Source organism: Cynara cardunculus (genome assembly GCF_001531365.2).
Source record: "Cynara cardunculus var. scolymus isolate 2C chromosome LG 11, CcrdV1, whole genome shotgun sequence".
Lineage (NCBI taxonomy): Eukaryota > Viridiplantae > Streptophyta > Magnoliopsida > Asterales > Asteraceae > Cynara > Cynara cardunculus.
Window position 1 is genome coordinate 12047467 of NC_037538.1, and position 22619 is coordinate 12070085.

Sequence of the window (22619 nt, forward strand, 5' to 3'; positions counted from 1 at the left end):
TATGTAACCCGAAGTTACCGTATTTGAACCTCCGTGACCACAAGATAATTTTTGTTCCTTCTTGGATTTGAACCTGAGACCTCCGGACACTTTTGACCTTTGGAAGCAAACTCAAATCAATCAGACACCACCCTTGTGGTTTAATTTACGTTTTTTTGTTCACTATAAATTTTTGTATCAATTGAATAATTCTTAAGACGATCGTGAAGTTATAGTAAAACCTCTATAACCATAAAATAGGGCTCGTAATGGGTAGGGTAAGGGTTAATTCGTTATCTAATTCATGTAAAATAACGGGTAATTATCCATGTTATAAAACTCTTATTCATATTCATATATTACCCACTAAGATAGCGGGTAATAGATAAATGGTAAAAAAAATATTTTGAACTACAATAATATTGTTAAAAAACAATATATAAGTTCAAAAGAAGACCCCTCTCTTTCTCTCTCTCTATATATATATATAGAGAGAGAGAAGGGGGGGGGGTTACTTTACAAACCATGTTTTTTTATACAAATTGATTCATCCATTTTCATGATCAAAAGTTACGATTAAAACAAGTTATTTTAGTAAAGTAGAAAAATAAAAGAAAAAAAAATATCATTTTCAACAAGAAATGGCAAAACGAGAACAAAATTTAAATTGTTGCAATCATTGAAATCCTCTTTCCCGCATTCAAGCCCGTAAACATGTTCCATTGGACACTATGAAACTGTTAATGTTGGGGCAATAGGCTATTTAAAAGTGTTAATGATGAAATATAATAAAACTGTTGCATTAGACATAGTGAAACAAAATGAAACTGTTAATGGTGAATCTGTTAATGAAACTGCTAATGATGAATATGTTAACGATGAAACATAATGAACTGTTAATTATGAAACAAAATAAAATTGTTAATGATGAATATGTTAATAATGAAACTGATGAAATAGAGTTACCTATAAACTATAATAGTGGGATATTTTAATAAATGATGAAACATAGATATTATTTAATCAACAGTTATTGTATATTTTCAAAGATGGTAATTTGTATCAACATATTTAATGGATAAATCAATTAAATATATACTAAAAATGTGCTAGCTAATCAAAATATAATCCATATTTATATAAAATTAAAAAATTACCAAATTTATCTGTTAGTATTGAATACTTACCAAACATAGTTATTGTAATCTCAAAATACCATGATGCCCTTATAAATTAAAAATAAAAACAAATGGATTTATGTGATCGGTTGTTATTAGTTTTATAAATTGAGGTGGTTTGTATTTAAACTCTCTCTCTCTCTCTCTCTCGCTCTCTCTCTCTCTCTCTCTCTCTCTCTCTATATATATATATATATACATACATACTCATTCAAAGGAGAACCGATTAGTTTGTGTTAACCGTGAAATCCAATGTGAACAACTTGTTTGATATATTTAAGGATATTTCTTAAATAAAATAGAAAGGTAATATAATAATTTTATTTTTAGCAACTAATCAAAATATTTAATTAAATTTTTTAGAAAAAAATATTTAATTAAATTTAATTGCTTAGTATATTAATTACCTAAAAATATGGATAATAATGTGCACATTTTATATTATAATAAAAAAAATACCATTTTTATTTAAAAAAAAATATTGTGTTTACTTTAGCCAATTTATTTAAACACAATAATATATTAAAACAAATAGTTAATTATGATATTTTATTAGAATATCTCCAACAAATTTTTTAAAATATAAAAATAAAAGAGAAAGCGTGTAAAATTCTTTAATTTGGAGACCACCGCAAAAATATTACAATGAAAGGGAATTTTATATAATATATTCCACAAATAGAGAATTATGAAAATAGATATTTAAATAAATAAATAATATTTATTAGATAAATAAATATTTTAATAATATAATCAAGGTTGTAATCTGGAGTTGAATGCATTTTTGTTTTAGAGATTTTGAAGTTCTATTCAGTATTTTGAAAAAAATTAGAAAATTTGTTGGAGATACTCTTACGCACTCTGTACTTGACTTGGAATTTAAAAATGCAAAATGAAACCAATTACTACACTTTATTAATATATGAAGTATGAATAAATTTATAGATTAAGGGGCCGTTTACTAAATGCTTACCCGGTAAGTACTTATCGGGTATTTTTTCTCACCGGATGAACATGGGAAGGACCAAGAATCTTACCTGGTAAGAGCAATGATAAGGATGTAGAGTCTTACCCGGTAAGTGAGAGTGACGATTCTTACCCGGGTAAACGCTTATCAGGTAAATTGTTGTATATGATATGTTTTGATGTACTATAATCTTAAACAATAAAATAAAATTATAGTGTTGACTCCTAACGTTAAGCACTTACCTGATAATCATTTAGGTAAACGTTCCCTAACTAAATGTTAGATGGATGTTTAGCGGAGGAACAATGATCTATCTTACATAATGTGCTCCTATAACATATCACTAAAATGACGACAAGTTTATTAACGGTGGAGACAAATCAATAGTAAAACTATAAGTTTATCTAACTGTAACAACAAATTGATGGGTTGATTAACACAAAAGAAAAAAAATCAACTCAAACAACCACTCTAAAGAAACAACAAATCGATTGATCCATATTAAAATGACATATTTATCTATTATTTAACAAAAAATTTAAATAAAATGATTATAATTTGTTCTTTAATTTTATTACTTACAATTTAGTTTTTAAATATACACATCTATACTATATTATAAAACATTTGATAAAAACTTTTAAAAATCATTTTGTATACATGAAGTACTGTTTATTGATGCATATTACTTAAAATTGAAGATAATAAGTAAATTGTGTGTAAATATAATTTATTAAAGACTCATGTTTGAATTTGTGTAACTAACTGCAGATAAACATAATCAAATAGATAATAAACATTTCATTTTAAATATAAAAGATCAAAAAAATATTATTAGGATAATCATTTAGTTCTAACAAAATATTTATTATTATCTTTATAAAAAAAACTTAAAAAATAAATTAAAAAAATATACCAAAAAAACGAGAAATTTTAAATAGTTAGTTTGGTAACGATATCAAATTTTTTTTTATAATATATAATTATATTTATATTTTATTCAAAAATAAAAACAATATTGTTTTTTCAAAATCACATAAAACCGTATTATAACATCGACAGAGTAAAAAATGAAACATTAAAATTGAGATGTATCTTACTGGGTTGTGCAAGTACCCTTTTAGCATTTAATAAATGAAATGGTGAATATTGGAAACTAAATAATTGTATTTAAAATAGAATATTAAAAAACTATTAAATAATGAATATGGATGATTAAAAAAATGTAATATTCATTTGTAATAGGGGACCATCATTTTGAAAACAAACACTGTATCACTGCTGTGGATGTCTCATCCCTCAGTAGCATTTTGCCTTTTACTTTGAAGAGTTTTAGTTGATAAATTACTGATTATGCAACATAAGGGGCCGTTTACTTGTGATTTGATTAAGTTTATTGATCTATCTAGTTTATTTGCACATCTCATTTGAGTTGTTTATTTACGGCTTATTCGTACAAAATATGGCTTAATCATACAGATAAAAATGGTATGATGTCCCCATTCAGACATAAAAATAACACCCTTACCCCTGATTCCATGTTATTTATTTTTCATATTAATAAAAATATTAACATTAAATGTATATAAAAAGCATTAATAAATATATTGTAACCTTTAAAATATATTTTTTGAAGATAAATATAATTTAAATTAACTTATAATTCTTCATTTAAGGAGTCTTATGAAGATGATTTTAATTATTATAAAACAGATTAATCCAACCAACTTACAAAATCTATGTAAAATGTCCCCTTCCTACGGGACCCATCCAACAAATGTATTGTTTTCGTCTCAAATATATGGCCCACAACAATTTTTAATTTGATAAGCTAAATGCATTCTAAAATACTGTTAAATATATTTTGTCTACTAATCAACACTAAAATTTATTTTATACATTTGAGATAATAATAGTTTTTAATAAATTTATTTTAAAGTGTATTCAGAGATTAAGATTATTTCAAACATATTTTCTTTTAGAAAATCAAAAACCAAAATCTATAAAATTAATTATATTTGATTTTAACAGATCAATAATTTTATTATATGAAAAAATATTGATTTATCTCTCCTAAAATAGGAAAAAAAATATTATTATTTTGATTTTAAATAATCTATTAAAAGTATTCTTAAATATGGCGGATTTCCTTCGATTTAAGATCTACAAAATAAATTTGAAAAAGCAGGATGTAATTTTTTTCGATTTTTTTTCTTTATTTTATAATATTTACGATTTTGTAACGTCAATAATTAATTATAAAATCGGCATCTTAAAATAATTTCAAATTTTTTAACGGACAACTTTATTAGGACTTCTATTAAAAATTTGGTTTTTTCTTCATTTGCAGGTTTGGGTTACAATTTAAGAGACTGTTCGGCAGTTGCTGAATGATTTGATCCATAATGATTAAGTGATCAGAATGATTAAGAGACTATCATTATATAGTGTAAAATGATATATAATTGTTTGATAATTGTTTACAATGAAATTAGGACGCTTAATGGTTAAGAGATGCCGAAAATAAAAAATCATTCAGAAGATTTTAGAAGCATTAAGAAACATACATTTTTGGGCCAAACAAGATTCACATCTTAATGATTCAGATGTTGACTCTTAATGAAACTATTAAGAGGTAAACAAACAACCTCTAAAACGTGTTGTTCCATTTTTTTTTTCGAAAATACTAAGATTTTGGAATTTAATTTTCTAGAAGTAATTAATTATGATTATGTGGTTTTAAATTAATTATAATTAAAAGATTTAAAATTTTGATGGGAAGGGTCTTGGGTTGTGAGCAAAGGAAAGTTTTGGGTCAGATGTTTGTCTCTATGTGAAGACTGAAATTTCGGCGCATTTTCAGCTTTACCCCTTCTCTTTCCTATTATTTACATTTATGCACTTATTACCTTTTCTATTCCCAAGTCATCTTAGGAATGTTTGAAACTGAAACGTAACACTTACATTTGCTTAATTTCAAATTTAACCATGTTTTATTACTTTTTTTTTATTTTTATTATAATTTGTACCATAATTAGTTTTTAATTTCAAAATAAGTGTCTGTTATTTATTTTTTACTTTTACATTTAAATCAAAATTGTATTTATTTTTTTAAAAGGCAACAAATTTATTAAAAACACTGATTGTTATTGCAAAAAGCAGAAGTACAAACAAATAAAAGTCAAACAAATAAACGGAACACGACGACTAACAAAAGACTAAACAAAATTCAAGCAATAGAACACAAACCAGTAAGAAGACACAATAACCCACTAACCACCCAAATTGCGACACCAACCCATCCAAGAATAATTGAAGCCTTTAGCACGAGCAAGAAGCTAGCAAAAAGAAATCAATTGAATGTCGAAAAATAAATCCCGGTCTAGAGGAGGAGGATTCTTTGAAAACACCGTCTGGTTTCGAAAATTCCAAATGATGTAAAGCCCACACCAAAAAACCGCCATCCATAGATCAACACGAGCCTATAACTGAAGGGTGTGATATCAAGTCAAGAAGATTTGAGGTTGGGTTTAAAGAACTATTGTGAAGACCCCATCATTTTAACAACTTTTCACAGACATGTTGAACCTTACTACAACTGACAAGACAATGATCGATGACTTCAACGTCTCGCCGCATCGAGGACATAAGACGAACTTAGATCCATTCCTCGATAAACCAAAGAGATCGCACCGGAAGCTTCCCTAATCCTAATCTCCGAAGGAAGATACCAACTTTGCTTGGGAGAAGTGTGCAAGGGATAGTTGGTTGAATCTCTACAAAAGGATGATGAAAGTAGTTTTGAGTCACTTCTTTAAGTCCTTTGTCATAAAACTTCCCCTAAACGTGTAACTGTCATACTTATTTATCACGGTCCGACCTGCTAAAAGAATAAGAAGACAACAAATCGTTAAGAAAATCAAGATCCCCAAGCAAACACCCATGAGGGGGCCGACGCTAGCTAGCACCAGACATTCTCCCCATCCCGTCAATATTATTAAAAAATTATTTTTTAGTTAAATAAAAATGTAGTAATTATATATTTGTATAACTATACATCTTTTTTATTGTATACATTTATCTTGAAAAGAAAGAAATATGATATTTTAGAGTAAAAAAGCTAATAAAATTAATCAAAATGATTTTTAAAATGTCGTACAATTATGAAGCATTAAAAGAAAGCAACTCAACTTTTAATCGAGGTCATTTATGATTTTATATCAACTTTGATGTAAATAATCAATATATCATTTCGTTCAAATTTAATTTTAAAATGTTTAAATGAAAGAGTATTACAAATTTGAGGGGGGTTCATAATTAAAAATAATAATATAAAAAATATTCTTTAAAAAAAAATATATATATATATATATATATAGAGAGAGAGAGAGAGAGTGAGAGAGAGAGAGACTTGAGATTACGTGAAACCAACTTGTTTTCGTGAGATTCATGTGACAACTTTTTTATAATTGAAACTTAGCAACAATTTTTTTTTTTTTTACAATTGAGTTCATAATTAGTACACATATGAACTATTTAACTTTGAATTAGTGTATCTTGTAAACTGTAACTTTAAATACAATTGTAAACTTAAGTGTGGGTGACTTAATATTGCGCTAGAGACAAGAGTAGAAACTGTGGCGGTCGAGTGTTAAGGAGGAACGGTACGTCGAGAGGAACAGTAAGTTGAGGAGGAGGTGGGATGAGCAATTAAAGATGTGTACAGAGCCTTAGACATTTTCAAGGACATGACATCTGATAAGAGTTAACTTGAAGACACAAATTAGGGTATTATATTTAGGTGCAAGGACTTATAGCTGGTATGGATAGAAAGAATAGAGTTGGATAGGTTGAGAGAAGGTTAAGGTTGGGAACTGACAAATAAGGTAATACAGTCTTGTTATTGGTTATCTTTTTATAATTGGATTGTCTATTTATATAACTATCACAAGTACAAAAAATGTACCTTTATAACATAAGTCATTAGACAGTTTTTCATTTATAAATTGTTGTTATTTTTACAAAGTTGTCACAGTTGTTTATTATAAAGTTGACTCAAAATGAGAAATAAAATATGTAAGAGGTGATTATTTACACTTTGTTTATAGCTTCGTGTTTGATGGTTACAAGTGGCAAAGGGCAAAGGTCCCCGGCATGTCTACAAAGATGGTTTTAGAAGTTTCAGAAGTCGTTTACTAAACGATTATCGAGAAGAGTCAATACTCTTACTTATTTTATCAAATAATATATTTGGTCATCAAAATAAATTGTAAGATTCTCGGTCCCTATTGTGCCTCTTACCGGGTAAAATTCTTAGTTCTTGTCATGCTCACTAAGTACGGTAAGTAACACCTGACAAATGCTTATTAGATAAGAGTTTAGCTAACGACCCCTTAATAACATATTCCAGTTCAATCCAATGAATTTTTAGAGTATTCTATCAAATGACATGTCGATCATATTCCACAAGAGCCTTGTAGAATTCTACAAGGTTCTTAGTCTGTGCCATTTATCTCACACCGAGTGAGGCATTTTCATTTCATAATCTTGAGTTTTCATGTCAACTTACGTACACCTTAACTAATTTCACAAGGTCCTGAGTTAACATCAGTACAAACCTCCGGTTGATTGGTATTGCTTTGAATCCGTCAACTTAATTTGGTAAACTGCCATTAAATCTCATCTAGCTCTAACCAGTCTTATTTGTGGAATCTTTCTTCAATTTCAGTGTCATATTGAAATACATGCTCTACTAGTTGCTGTTTGAAACTTGTAACAACCCGGATGTCAAAAATACCTCAGAATACATAATATCATCCCAATACAACGCAATAGAAATTAAAACTTAAATAATTGGATATATATAGGAATCTGATAGCCAAATCTTTGAAATTCAACATAACAATAAAAAATGATCTCGCATATTTCACTCAGATCATGAACTTCATCCTCGAACAAATCTTGAAATCTCAAAGCTTTTACATGCTTTAAATTGCATTATCTCTCAAAACAAGGTTAGACCTATAGCCCTAGTGAGCTTCTTGTTATTTTATGCATATTGATGTCAACAAATAATAAATAAAAATTCAAAAAAAAATCATTTTATAACATTTGTGTTCAAATAGGTATGCATACTCGTCAAAACACTTTAACTTACAGATAACCACGTACGGTTGTCGCAAACATTACAAGCATGTGATAAACTCACACTTCACTCGTTATTGCTCAAACAATATATACCCTTTGTGCTAACAAGAAACAAAATCCTTGTGCACAAGTGACTTTCCCATGTGGACCATTATAGTCCCGTGACGACCCCACTTATACAATATAAGTTAACCCTATCCACACATAAAACATACATATACTTGCATGCTTAAAATCAATCGCTATAGCATTTATTAAAGCATGAATAAGAACATTTCATGTAATCCATGTAAAATATAGTACATGGAACTCACACGAGGTCAAAAATCCTTGAACCATGCTAGAAAAATAAAATAAAAAATAATTGACCTTGTTATGACCGAAAACCCCATATGTGAATCCAATAATATCCTATACCAATTGTATGATGTTCCTACCAGATGGTTTCACGAGCCTAAATTATATCCCATTTGTGACCATTTGTAACAGATGTCATACTAACGTCTTAATCCCAGTTATAAATAATTTATGGCCTATTGGATATATACATATTTATAAACTTTCATCTATATTTTAAACACTTGCCTAAATTAATCAAGTAAAATCTTAACTCATTGAGTAACACTTGATTAAACTGACACCTAACTTGTACAAAAATCACCAAACTATATGTATTGGGTCATACGCTGAATAAAACCCAACCCAATCCGATTGACCAACTCACACTCCTTGTTTAGATTTTTGACTTAAGAGCTGTTGGTTAGTTGAATGTTTGGTTTATTCGATAAACCATATATGATTGTTTGGTTTTGACTTGTTTAATTAGTCTAGGAAGGAAAGCCCTCTCCGTTAATCCAAACATTTTCCGTTGAAGGAAAAGAAAACCCAAGAAGATAAACAAAAGACCTCTCAAACTGATAAACCATCCTTGAAATATGGAGGATCCAGTTCTAATTGATGTCTTTTAAGGTTTCTCACTCTCCAAGTGTTGTCATGAAATTGGAACCAATTATTTGGTCCCTAATGTTGCTCTACCTTTACTCACTTATTTAGAATTTGAATTTGAATTTGAAGGAAAGGGTTGAGTTCACGTAAGACAAGATTGTTTTTATAAGACACATTTTTTTTACATTTGAAGCTTTATAACAAAATGTTGTGAAGGTAAAAAGAAGCCGAACATTCACAGCAAAAACACTATGAATGTTACTTTCACAACAAAAACACTGTGAAGGTTACCTTCACAGCATTTTGCTGTGAAGTTTCAAGTGTAAAAAACTTGTCTCATGTATCTCACGAAAACAACTTTGTCTCACATGATCTCAAGTCTTGAAAGAGATTGGCATGTGAATATGTTTATAATCCTCGTTTCTACTCACTTTTAAATAAAATGTAAGCCATATATTAACATTCTACATTTTTTGTCATTCAATATCAACATATGTATCAAGATATTACTTTAACCTGTCTTTTCCTTTTTAACCCAACAACAAACTATTTATTAGGACCACAAATGAACATCAATTTAACATAATCTATACAGACAACTAAATGCATATTGACAACTTATACATCCAAAAACATGTTCATCTGGTGAGAAAAATTACCCGGTAAGTACTTACCAGGTAAGCGTTTTGTAAACGACCCCTTAATGAACCAATCGAATATCCCTTAGTGGTTGTTCGATGTAAGCGTTTACCCTAAGAGCATCTCCGATGAACCAACAAATCACCAATTTTACCCCTGATTTGCCTCAAACCAACTGCTAAAACATCAAGGTTGTGGAATTTGAATAGCAATAATGTCGTCTGGGTATTCAACGGCCTACCATTTTCCCAAGAAATTATATTTGCATATTTAGCCGTTACAATGATACAAAACAAGTAGGATTAATGAATCTGGAATTAGAAGATTGATGCTTATTTTTCATGATTTTGCTATTTGAAACTTTGATGTTTTAAGTATGTCACAACAGAAACACCAGGCGAGCCAGTCATGAGTTTCGCTAACCATGGCGTCTGCCACCGTGAATATGCTTGCCTCGCTGCTTCAATCAGCCGTCTCCACCCGTTCCTCCGTCGTTGGTCGGGCAACCCATGCGAAGATCATCAAATCAGTCGACTTCCCCTTCCCTACCTTCATCTGCAACCACCTCGTCAACATGTATTCCAAACTCGACCTTCTTGATTCAGCCCACCTCATGCTCTCCCTCATCCCTGCCCAAAATCGCTCCGTCGTCACCTGGACAGCTCTCATTTCCGGCTCCGTCCAAAACGGGCACTTCTCCGCTGCCATCCACCAGTTCTCTAATATGCACCATGACTCCATCTCACCCAATGACTTCACCTTCCCTTGCGTATTCAAAGCTTGCAACTCGTTAAGGTCTCCAAGAACCGGTAGACAGCTCCATGCACTTGCTATTAAAGCAGGTCAGATACATGATGTATTTGTTGGATGTAGTGCTTTTGATATGTACTCTAAAACTGGTCTCAAGGAGGACGCCAATAAGATGTTCGATGAAATGCCTGAGAAGAATCTTGCGACGTGGAATGCTTATATATCCAATGCTGTCCTTGAAGGGCATCCTCGTAAAGCCATTGATGCTTTCATCAAATCGAGAAGATTAGGCGGAGAGCCCAGTTCAATAACGTTCTGTGTGGTTCTAAATGCTTGCTCTGATGCCTTCTATTCACAACTCGGTAAACAAGTTCATGGGTTTGCGATACGATATGGGTATGAACGTCACGTGTCTGTTGCAAATGGGATGATCGATTTTTATGGAAAGTGCAGGGAGATAAGCTCCGCTCGCCTAGTCTTTAACGACATTTCCAGTCCTAATGATGTTTCTTGGTGTTCCATGGTGGCTGTTTATGAGCAAAACGATCAAGGAGAAAAGGCTTGTATGCTCTTTTTGCAAGCAATGAAAAACAATATCGAACCTAAGGACTTCATCATTTCAAGTGTCCTTAGCGCTTGTGCTGGGATTGCAGGTCTGGAAATGGGAAGGTTGGTTCATGCACTTGCTGTCAAAGCCTGTATCGATTTCAATGTTTTTGTTGGAAGTGCACTTGTTGACATGTATGCTAAATGTGGAAACATAGAAGATTGTGAACGAATGTTTGATGAAATGCCCGAGAGAAATCTGATCACTTGGAATGCGTTACTTGGTGGTTATGCTCATTTGGGCCATGCAGACATGGCTCTTGCCTTATTTGAGGAAATGAAATCTGAAAAGCTCGAGATGGTACCTAATTACGTTACTTTTGTGTCTGTTTTAGCAGCATGTAGCAGGGCAGGAGCAGTGAAGATGGGTATGGGTGTTTTTGACTCGATGAGATCGAGATATGGAATCGAACCAGGGGTCGAGCATTATGCATGTGTGGTGGATATGTTAGGGAGAGCAGGAATGGTGGAGCGTGCTTATGAGTTCATAAAGACAATGCCGGGCCGTCCTACGGTGTCTGTATGGGGGGCTCTTTTGGGTGCTTGTAAAGTCTATGGACACAATGAGCTAGGGAAGATTGCTGCCGATAATTTGTTTCAACTGGATCCTCAAGACTCCGGAAACCATGTCATCCTTTCAAATATGTTTGCTGCTGCTGGCAGGTATAAATCTTCTTGTTGGAGTCCCACCTTGGCTAGAGGTGGACCATTTCTCTTCGGTTATATGTTGGAATCTCCCTTCTTTCTTGAAAGGCTCATTTGGAGATCTCTATGTATTTCTACATGGTCTCAGAGCCGATTTCTACCACTCTAAGGACTTCAACATTGTGGAGCACAACCTCTGTCTCCGTTGGAGCCTTGGAGAGGAGGCATGTTGGAGTCCTTCATTAGCTAGATTTGGACCATCTCCGTAATATATGTTGAAACCTCTTCTTTCTCTTTTTGAATGACTTCTTTAAATAGTAATCTAAAAGTGTTCCACATGTCATCACAACTATCAAAACCACTCATAATAATCTACAACAATCTTCCTTTAAATGTTATTTTGTTCTCAGTTCCAGCATTGTCCCAGTCTAACATACGCATCCCAAAGGAAATAACTGGCCAATTATGCATTTGATTCAGGTGGGAGGAAGCGAATGTGGTGAGGATGGAGATGAAGGATGTGGGTATCAAGAAGGGTGCAGGCTGCAGTTGGATATCTGTAAAGAATTCAGTTCACGCATTTCAAGCAAAGGATACATCTCACGAAAGAAACTCGGACATCCAAGCAATGCTAGCTAAGTTGAAAAGAGAAATGAAGGCGGCGGGCTATATAGCCGACACCAAATTGGCTCTCTTCGATTTAGAAGAAGAAGAGAGAGAATCAGAAGTTTGGCACCACAGCGAGAAGATAGCGCTTGCATTCGGCCTATGTGTAATCCCGACAGGAGTTCCTATTAGGATAACCAAGAATTTGAGGATCTGTTTAGATTGCCATAGCGCCATTAAGTTCGTTTCGGGAATTACAGGTAGAGAAATAATCGTAAGAGATAATAATCGATTTCATCGGTTTAAAGATTATGAATGCTCCTGTAGAGATTATTGGTGATCGAACTGTTGCTGATAGTAGAAAATTGAAGGCTTTGCATAATGACCAAGGGTATAGTACATTTGATGCATAGATGTTATGTTATTTATTGTATCTCTACCTCCTTTAATGTTTTTGTAGTTGTTTGGTTTATATATTTATTCTTTATTTTTATAATATAAATTGTTTATATTAGGAGAATTAAGGGGATATTTACCCAATCGCTTATCTGGTAGGTGCAGTGACGAAACCCGGATGAGAGTTGAGGAGGAGCATCGATTATAAATAAAATAAATTAAAAAACTAATATTATTTTTTTGAAAATAACAAAAACAATTATATTATATCCTTGAAACATCAACCTATACAGTTTCAACGGTAAACTTGATGAGTTTTCATTTTATAAAACTTATTTATATGATGTCTTCATTATTTACCTCAATAAAAATATTGACTGTTTTTTTTTTCTTATCTGTTATAGATGACGAACCACCGGTTATTTTTCTCTTTATTCAATACTTGTATTATTCACGACTACTAAATGTCATGCTCTTTAGCATATAAAAAAACTAAAATCAAACAATCAACAAATAACAATTACCAATATATAAAGGGGTGGGCTAAATGCACCCCTATGCATTGCTTAATGCACCCCTATCCATGAATTTTTTTCTCACACACATCAATATCAATACATGCTTTTTACATTCCCAATGCTTGAATGACCTGATTCTGATATGAAATGAGTGCCATTAGCACTCCCCTATATAAATGGCAAACCTGGCATCAAATCAATCAACTCATTAAATAAATTAAATAATTAACTAACGAATTAATAACTAATATTTAGTGACAAACCCAAACGATTAATAATTAATGGTAAGAAAACCATTTTCGACAAGTCCTAACTTAAAAAAATCTTAATTAATGATAAACAAATCTATTTTCTAACAAAAACCCAATATAAATTAAGAGTTTTTTAATTAATAAACCTTTTTTTAAGTATATAATATTTATACACGGCAAATAAAATAAATAAACTCACATCCTCATTACATTTGTGAAAATAATGTAACAAAAAAAATTTGCAACTATTTAGGTGAACATCAATGATCAAGGGACAGAACGAAAAAGAAACAAAATAAGGATGTTGATAGAATTACGAGACTGTGGTATTTCGAGCATTGTTTGTTGACTTTCTTTTTCGTTTGTTTTTGGTGTTAAAACCATACAAAGCAACAGATTCGTAGGTGTTTAAGTTTAGCCATTGTTCTCTGTTTCTCTCATTGGATCGTAAACAACTATTAGATGGTATTGTTCTTAAACTCTTGGACTAGTAATGAAGTTTGGTTTTAATTTGTATAAGATTTAGAATCAGACTTATTTGAATGTTGATATATTATAAGTGTTCCGTTTTATTATTTGGGAATTGAGTTACATTTTAGATTTCTCGGGCAAAGTATAAGCATTTCATTAAGAACGATATGTAACAAATATCGTTAGCTCTGAATATTGATTTCGTATTCATATTATTTATTTAGTTGATACCTAGCCATAAAGTTTATATTTTTATTAGTTTAGTAGTTTAATTAACTCCAAGGTTCAATATTCTAAAGTAGTGTTATTTGTAATAATTGGATTTCGGTTTTTAATTAGCTGTTTTTTCAGCTTAATCGATAAATTAAGTAGTGGCACACGTGCATTCAGTTAACACAGATAATTTGCTTGACCACTACTCCCTAAAAATGAATTACACTTACTTATCCCTTTACATTCACCGAATCAAGTAACATCATATTTAAATAACTTGCTTTCACAACTTGTATTATTTTGACCATAAATAAATTAAAATGAATAACACAATTAAAGGAAATAAAAAATATCTTAAAAACTTGTTAAGACATCAAAAAACGTTTTATAAAAGAGTAATATTTAAAAGTGGTGTAGTGGGTTTATAAAACGTTTTTTGATGTCTTAACAAGTTTACTTTACAAACCACGTTATTTATACAAACGGTTCAAACCTCATTCAACCAATCATAATTTTTCATTTTGTTCATTTTTTGTAATTATGAGAGGTTGATTAATTATTTTTATTGTGCAAGGTGTTAATCATGGATATTATCATCTTCATTATTTTAATTTTAGAGAAATATATGAAACAGTTTCATTAAAATTTCATAACCATATATGAAACAACTTTATCAAAAAAAACATTATATGAAACAATTTCACAACATTAAACAATTTCATGAAAAAATTTCATAAGATTAAACAATGAAATCGACGAATAAAAATGGTTTGTATAAATTGGATGATTTAAATATGACGGTTTCTACATATAAAAAGTATGATTAGATGTAGGGTAAGTTGATGGTTATAGGTTAATATAGGATAACAAGTGTGAGCTCCAAAAACTTTGGGGTTCCATGGTGTCGAGTAGTCCCTTTTTCATGCCATGTGGACAATGCAAGGGATAGAAACACAACACACCAATCCTATCAATACCTTGATCCAAATCGAAATTCATAAATTTCGATTAATTTGTTTCAAAAATCATTTTTTAAATTATATTTAAACTCGATAGATTTTTTTAAGTGACGACACAATTTAACTAGAAACTATGGATATTGTTTACAAAAATCATTATTGGTCTATTGGTTATTTTCTTGCTTTTCGAATGAGTGGTTTTACGTTCGGGTTTTTTTATCCTAGATTTTTATAGAAACATAATAAACCTGAAATTAGAATTTAAAATTTAAGAAAATAATACACATAGAACTCGAACCCACATCTAGAAATGGAGAGATAACCGTGTAAAACGACTACCAAAAAAAGCTTGTAATATTGTTGTAGTTTTAAGATATATAGTTAAACCCAACAAAATAATACGATAACATGTTTTATGACCTATTCTATTTTACAATACGACAGAAGAGTGAAGCAGTGGGCCGATGACCCGTATCACCATATAAGCCATAGTGGGTCGTCCCTGATTATACCCTTGCATCGTTGAATCACTTTTAAAAAAATGTGAAAATGGAGAGATGGTTTGACAAGTGTATGTAAAATTAATCACTTGATAAGGGTCGATTATAACAATTATTATTATAGCATACATCCAGATACTATTTAAGGGTTTGTTTACTAATTGCTCATCGTCTTTTACGAGTAAAAGATATTTCTTTGGTAAGAGGTAAAGTTGTTTCCATACACTTCGATTGATAAATGATACTGAATGAGACATTGACCCGGTAAAAAAGGAAAAACTCTCTGGCTCGATCAACAGTTACCCATTTTATACTTTTATACGTTTAACGGAATAATGGTTAGTTAATTTGTGTTGATAAACGGTCCCTAAAAATTGCATACGAATACTCCAGGATTATTTGTTTACCTCTTAATAGTTCAATTAAACGACATCATCTGAATTGTTAAGAGATGAATCTTGTTTAGCAAAAAAACTTATGCTTCTTAATTATTCTAAAACCTTTTTATTGATGGTTTCTGAATGATTTTGTAATGTCATTTTCCTAATTTTTAACTTTTAATTCTAAATTTATTATGTTTCTGAAATTTTTTTACACGTAAAAGATTTTAACACAACACCTCACATATGAAAAGTAATAAACCAACCAACAGACCAATTATGATGTGAGAAATATCCCGATATTTATTTCTTATATCTTATCATCGAGAGAAGGATAAATGATTATACGAAATCATAACATGAATATTTGACATAAAAATGTACCAACCATTTAATCATTTATTTGCAATTTTTAATAATTCAACCAATTTACCATTCAAGTTCTTAAAAATCCAACCACTTACATACTTTCAGGGAAATTATGTAAAAAAGTCAAAAACTTTTAACTTTTAAAAATACAACATTTATAAGCAATAAATATGAAGAGTTGTATTTTTATGTATCTGAAATCCAAATTTTAACAACTTTTAAAATTTAAAAATACAACATTTATGTACATAAAATTAAAAATAAACATCAAGTAATCAATTATAAACATTATTAACAGAATAACAAATTTTTGTAAATTTATTTAGAAATACTGTAATGCAAGATTATAAATCAAAAATCTTAAATCTAAACTAAAAAAAAACCCTACCCATCCGAAAATAAGATTCAAGAGGAAGAAAACTAGATTAGTTTTATTGTTTCGATGTGGATGAACACATTCAAGAATTTGCTTCAAAGATTGAGAGTGGATGGAGATCGCGGGTCTACTTCTTCTTTTAATTGAAGGAATGGGATGAAGGTCGAATCTGGATTTGGATCTTGACGAGATCGTGGATTTGAGGGGGAGGTACACCGGAGAAGATGGGGAGGGGGAGGATACGGAGAATTTTTTTTGAAAGCCAAGGAGGTTAAGATGGTGGTTTCTCCAGATGATAGGGTGGTTTCTTTGCCGATGGTTATCGCAAGGGGACGACGATCTGGTAGGAGTTCGCCGGTGGATCTGGAATTTAAAATGGTCCATATTTTTTTACGTATGTACATAAATATATATATATATATATATATATATGGGAAAAGTATAATAAAAACCAATGGACTTTCTTGTTTGGATTGATTAAGTCCTTGGACATTCCAAAATATGTTAAATAAGTYCTTGGAYAATTTTTGGAACAAWTAAGTCCTTGRACAWTCCAAAAMATGTTAAATAACTTCTTGAACTTTTATAAAACATGTTGGATACATTCTTATGACTTGAACAACTAGTTAAAGTGGTAAAATAGTGAAAAAAAATCCGGAAAAAACCCAATGAACATTCATATTTTGAACGATAAAGTGGTAAAATAGTGAAAAAAAACCGGAAATATATTTTGTCAGTGATTTTTTAAACTAAAAAAAATAAAAAAAATTATAAAATATATTATTTTTAATTAAAATAAATTTCACCAGTAATCTTTTTAAATCTTTTTTTAATTTAAAAAATCACATACATGATATATATATATTTTTAATTAAAATAAATTTAATAATAATTATTTTTTTTTGTTTGAAAAATTACTGACAGAATATATTTTAACTTTAATTAAAATAAACTTTATCAAAAATCTTTTTTAAATGTAATTATTTTTTTGTAAATGTAAGTACTTTTTTGTTATATTTGTTTAATTTTATAGATCTAAATACTTTTTGGTTCAAAAAATATTTAGGTGCTTAATCGTTCAAAATATGAATGTTCATTGGGTTTTTTTCCCGATTTTTTTCACTATATTACCACTTTAACTAGTTGTACAAGTCATAAGAATGTATCCAACATGTTTTATAAAAGTTCAAGAAGTTATTTAACATGTTTGGATTGTTCAAGGACTTATTTGTTCCAAAAATTGTCCAAGGAGTTATTTAACATTTTTTGGAATGTCCAATGACTTATTTGTTCCAAAAATTGTCCAAGGACTTATTTAACATATTTTGAAATGTCCAATGACTTATTTGTTCCAAAAAATTGTCCAATGACTTAATTAACATGTTTTGAAATATCCAAAGACTTATTTCTTCCAAAAAAAAGTCTAAGGACTTAATCATTCCAAACAAGAAAGTCCATTGGTTTTTATTGTACTTTTCCATATATATATATATATATATATATATATATGTATAAAAGTTAATGGACGTTAAGAGGATGGACCAAAACCGTTGTGAAATGACAAACACGAGGAACCAAAACCAAGTTTTTGAAGTTTATGGACGATATCCGTTAAAATTGACAAATGTTAGGGGCCAAAAGTGAAGAGTACTCGTTACTAATATATTAAGAGTTACTAAATTACGTATTTATTCCCTGTGGTTATTGAAAAATTTGGATTGGATCTCTCAAACGAATTAATTACAAATACATATTTAATTGTTTCACTTTAATTACGGATCGGGTCTCTTTGTTTTTTGATTTTGTAGAAATTGGTCTTTTGTTGGTTCCTTGTAACCTTGCACAGAGTCAACCCATTTTGTTTTTGGTTTTGTCAACATATCTGAAAACTATAGGAGAGCGCTTATAATTATAAATGTACTTATTCATCACAAGTAAGCTAATTGGTTCTTCAGAACTCCAATAAAATAAAAACCTATAATCCAACTCAAGTGGTGTCGATAAATTCTTGAGCCATTTGCTGGAAAATTACTGGTGTCGTGATGAGAATAACTGCGAGTTCTCACCGGAAAAGATGACTGGAACCTTGGTTTGTTTTACTAGTGGTATGGGTGGTGAATATTTTGGTGACTGATGAAGAATACCACTGACTGGGTATGGAAAAGGGTGACATGCGAGTTTATGATAAGGTGTTTAAAACGAATTTTTAAGTAGTGGATAAAAAGACCAAAACACTTTTTCTTTAACGGAACTAAAATTAACGGAGTTAGGTTGAGGGACCTAAACACCCCTAAAATAGGAGCAAATTTAAACCATAAAGTCGATACAAAAAGATTGCCTATATAAATAAAAATCACCCACGATAAGGAAATTGTAAAACGTTTACAACTCAAAAGAATAAAGAATAAATAACAACCTACTAACCTAAACTATTGAAAAGTTCATATAATGAACGGCTGTCACTATCCTCATTAAAAGATCCTGTCAAAATAACGCCAAGCTGACAATCGTCATTTTCCCCAAAAATTGCCTCTACTGGCATTCAATCACTCCACTCAAGCCTTCGAAGTCCCATCACTAAAAGATCATGATATACATGTCATTTAAAAAAAAAAGTATTAGGCTTAACGTCTAGTAAGTTCAAACAAATTGTAAATAATGCAAATAATTAATAGAGATGACATTTTATTAACTTGATCAAACTCCAAAGTTCACATAATAAGGACTATAAAGTCCAAAATACATCTTATGATGACAGGAGAGACTCGATTTTCAAGGATAGTGGTGGAACACAAAAGTAGACCACATTCCCATGTTATAGAGTCCCACTATGTATCCATGGCTATTGAGTTCAACCAATCGTGATTTATATCTCAAGGCCCCCAATTATCCTAGTTATACTCATTCGTTAGAAATTATACCATATGGTCAATGACCGATATCCGGCTCAAAGAGTTCGTACCATAATGCCCCCTATGACCCAATGTCTATTTTTAGTTACAAAACGGGAAAACCATCCCATTTCAATATCAAAACCGACTATTATGCATGTGGATCCATTCCATTATAGTCTAAGCCTAACGTTGCTTTAAAATAATCTACCATGATTAGACACATAGTTCCCAGCATCAATATCAACATTAAATCATTAAGACCAAGATTTAACCAAAACGGGATTCCAAGCTTCTTGACCTCAAATACTTGTCAAGAGCAAGCAATATGGTCAATAAGGTTTCATAAGTTCCAAAACCATAAAACATTTCATCCCCCAAGTACTATCAACTTCTCTTTTCCAAAATAGGATCATTTTACATAAAACTCCCAAAGATGAATAAACTCAAATATACTCAAATAATAGGATTCAGGTCCTCAAATATCATGTGTATTAGTATCGCTCTTTTATAACCTTTTTATGAAACTCGAAACATTTACTTTTAAACCAAAGGGTCTTTGGCCTAGCGGTATGTGAGTCATTGATCTTCTAGGAGGTCAAAGGTTCAAATCTCACCAAATGTAAGGAGGGTGTGTGAGTTTACTTTTAAAAACAACATTTACTTTTAACACGGGTAAAAACCTAAACTCCCAAAAATGATCAAAATTCACAAATATGTAAAATACACCAAAAAGGATGTTCTAGGAGAATAAAATGAGACATTTTGACAGGTAAAAAAGTTTAGAAATGGTACAATGAACTCACAATAGATTTTCAGGAAAACCCTACAACCAAGTCAAAAATGGTAGGAAGATGGTGAAGAAGAGGAAGATCTTGAGCTTCAATCCACAAGACTCAAACCCTAGCTCAAATGCTCCTAAAGATTTCGAGTTGGTGATATAAATGTGTTTGGACCGAAGTGAAAGAGGGTAGGAATGAGTTGGCAGAAGAAACAATGAAGGAAAAGGTGAAAATCCCGGTTTTAGGCTTGCTGCACCTTTACATGACCTTGGCGCTGCAACCGAAGGTCGCATGACCAGGTCGCCTGCACTCAGCTTTTCCGTCAACTTTCAAGATTTTCTGCCTTAAGTCCCCGGACGTGAAAATTTTCCACGAGCGTGAAACTTACATAAAATCATTTGGTTTTCTTGATTAGTTAGAACCCAAATACAAAAAACCCAAGAGTCAATCTAAGAGTTATTTTAAAAGACAAATACGAATAAAAAGCATGAAAATAAACATACTAAAATTCGGGTATTACATCTTATAATAAAATTGAAACCAATATGACCATTGTTGTAATTATTTCGTTTGGAGGAACCAATCCATAATTTTCATATAACCACGAGGACCAGATATGTAATTCACTCCAAGAGGTATGGGTTTTGGAGACCCATCTCACCTTTGATTATTTCCATATAAATAATATAAACATTGATTAAGGAAAAAGATTATTTGTTATATTAAATATAAACTAAAATAAGCATAGTTACGTTTATATTAATTTTGTCTTAATATATATTTATAACAATATATAAGCGTTATGAGTCTTGCATGATTCATGCATGTACTTCTAATATATATATATATATATATGTGTGTGTGTGTGTGTGTGTGTCTGTTATCGGCTTCAACTTTTTTTTTTAATTAATATATGCAACTTCGAGTGGTCTCCGAAAAAAAATTGAATTATATATATGTATTATATGAATATGTTGGGTTTCAGTTAGAATAAGAGTTAAGATATGAAGCGTACTAAGAGATTTTCACCATTTAATACATGTTAGGATAAGATGTACCAGATCAATCCCCGTATCAAGTGCAATTCATAGGTGAATATGAGATTAAAGATGATCAGAAGTCCAGATCTCTTTTTATACTTTTTATCTTAACTTTTCTTTTTACATGATGTCATGTCTATATAAACAAGTAAAAGAATAAAAATGAAGAAAGATTCCAAAATACATATTTGGAAGGTTGTATGTGAGTTGCCTGTATTCCCAGGAACTTAGAACAACAACTTGTGGTTGGTGGTGATTGGTGAAAGATGACCCAACCCAAAATCCTAACCATTCAACCATTACCAATATCCAATTCCATAATAACAACATTATGTGTTTTATATATATAATATATATATATATATATATATATATATATATATAAGAGCGATAAATGAAAACCACCCTTATTTGTAAAAACCGTACAAACCACCCTTATACGTCGATTTCATTGTTTAATCTTATGAAAAAAAAAATTATGAAATTGTTTAATCTTGTAAAATTGTTTCATATAATACTTTTTTTGATGAATTTGTTTCATATATGGTTATGAAATTGTTTCATATAATACTTTTTTTGATGAATTTGTTTCATATATGGTTATGAAATTGTTTCATATAATATTTAATGAAATTTTAATGAAACTGTTTCATGTATTTCTCTAAAATTAAAATAATGAAGATGATAATATCCATGATTAACACTCTTCACAATAAAAATGGTTAATCAACCTCTCATAATTACAAAAATAGGAACAAAATGAAAAATTATGACTGATTGAATAAAGTTTTCACGATTTTTATAAATTGAGTGGTTTTTATTTGAACGCTCATATATATATATATATATATATATATATATATATATAACTTTCTTTACAAACTAAAATCCCACTAAGATCCCATCAAATACAACAAATCATTGACCATAAAATTATGAAAACTGTGTTTTCCTAAAATGATACATGAGGATTCAACATTTTTAACTTGTATCAGATTTCATTATATTATT

At 30.5% G+C, this 22619-nt stretch overlaps 1 protein-coding gene across 1 annotated transcript; it reads left to right on the top strand.

Moving 5' to 3' along the window:
* Nucleotides 1–10279: 10279 nt before the first annotated feature.
* Nucleotides 10280–12872, top strand: LOC112522218 (pentatricopeptide repeat-containing protein At4g14850). Its single transcript, XM_025131314.1, has 2 exons — nucleotides 10280–11874; nucleotides 12337–12872. Exons 1-2 carry the CDS (start codon nucleotides 10280–10282, stop codon nucleotides 12800–12802), a joined length of 2061 nt encoding a protein of 686 aa, XP_024987082.1. The 3' UTR covers nucleotides 12803–12872.
* The last annotated feature ends 9747 nt before the right edge of the window (nucleotides 12873–22619 follow it).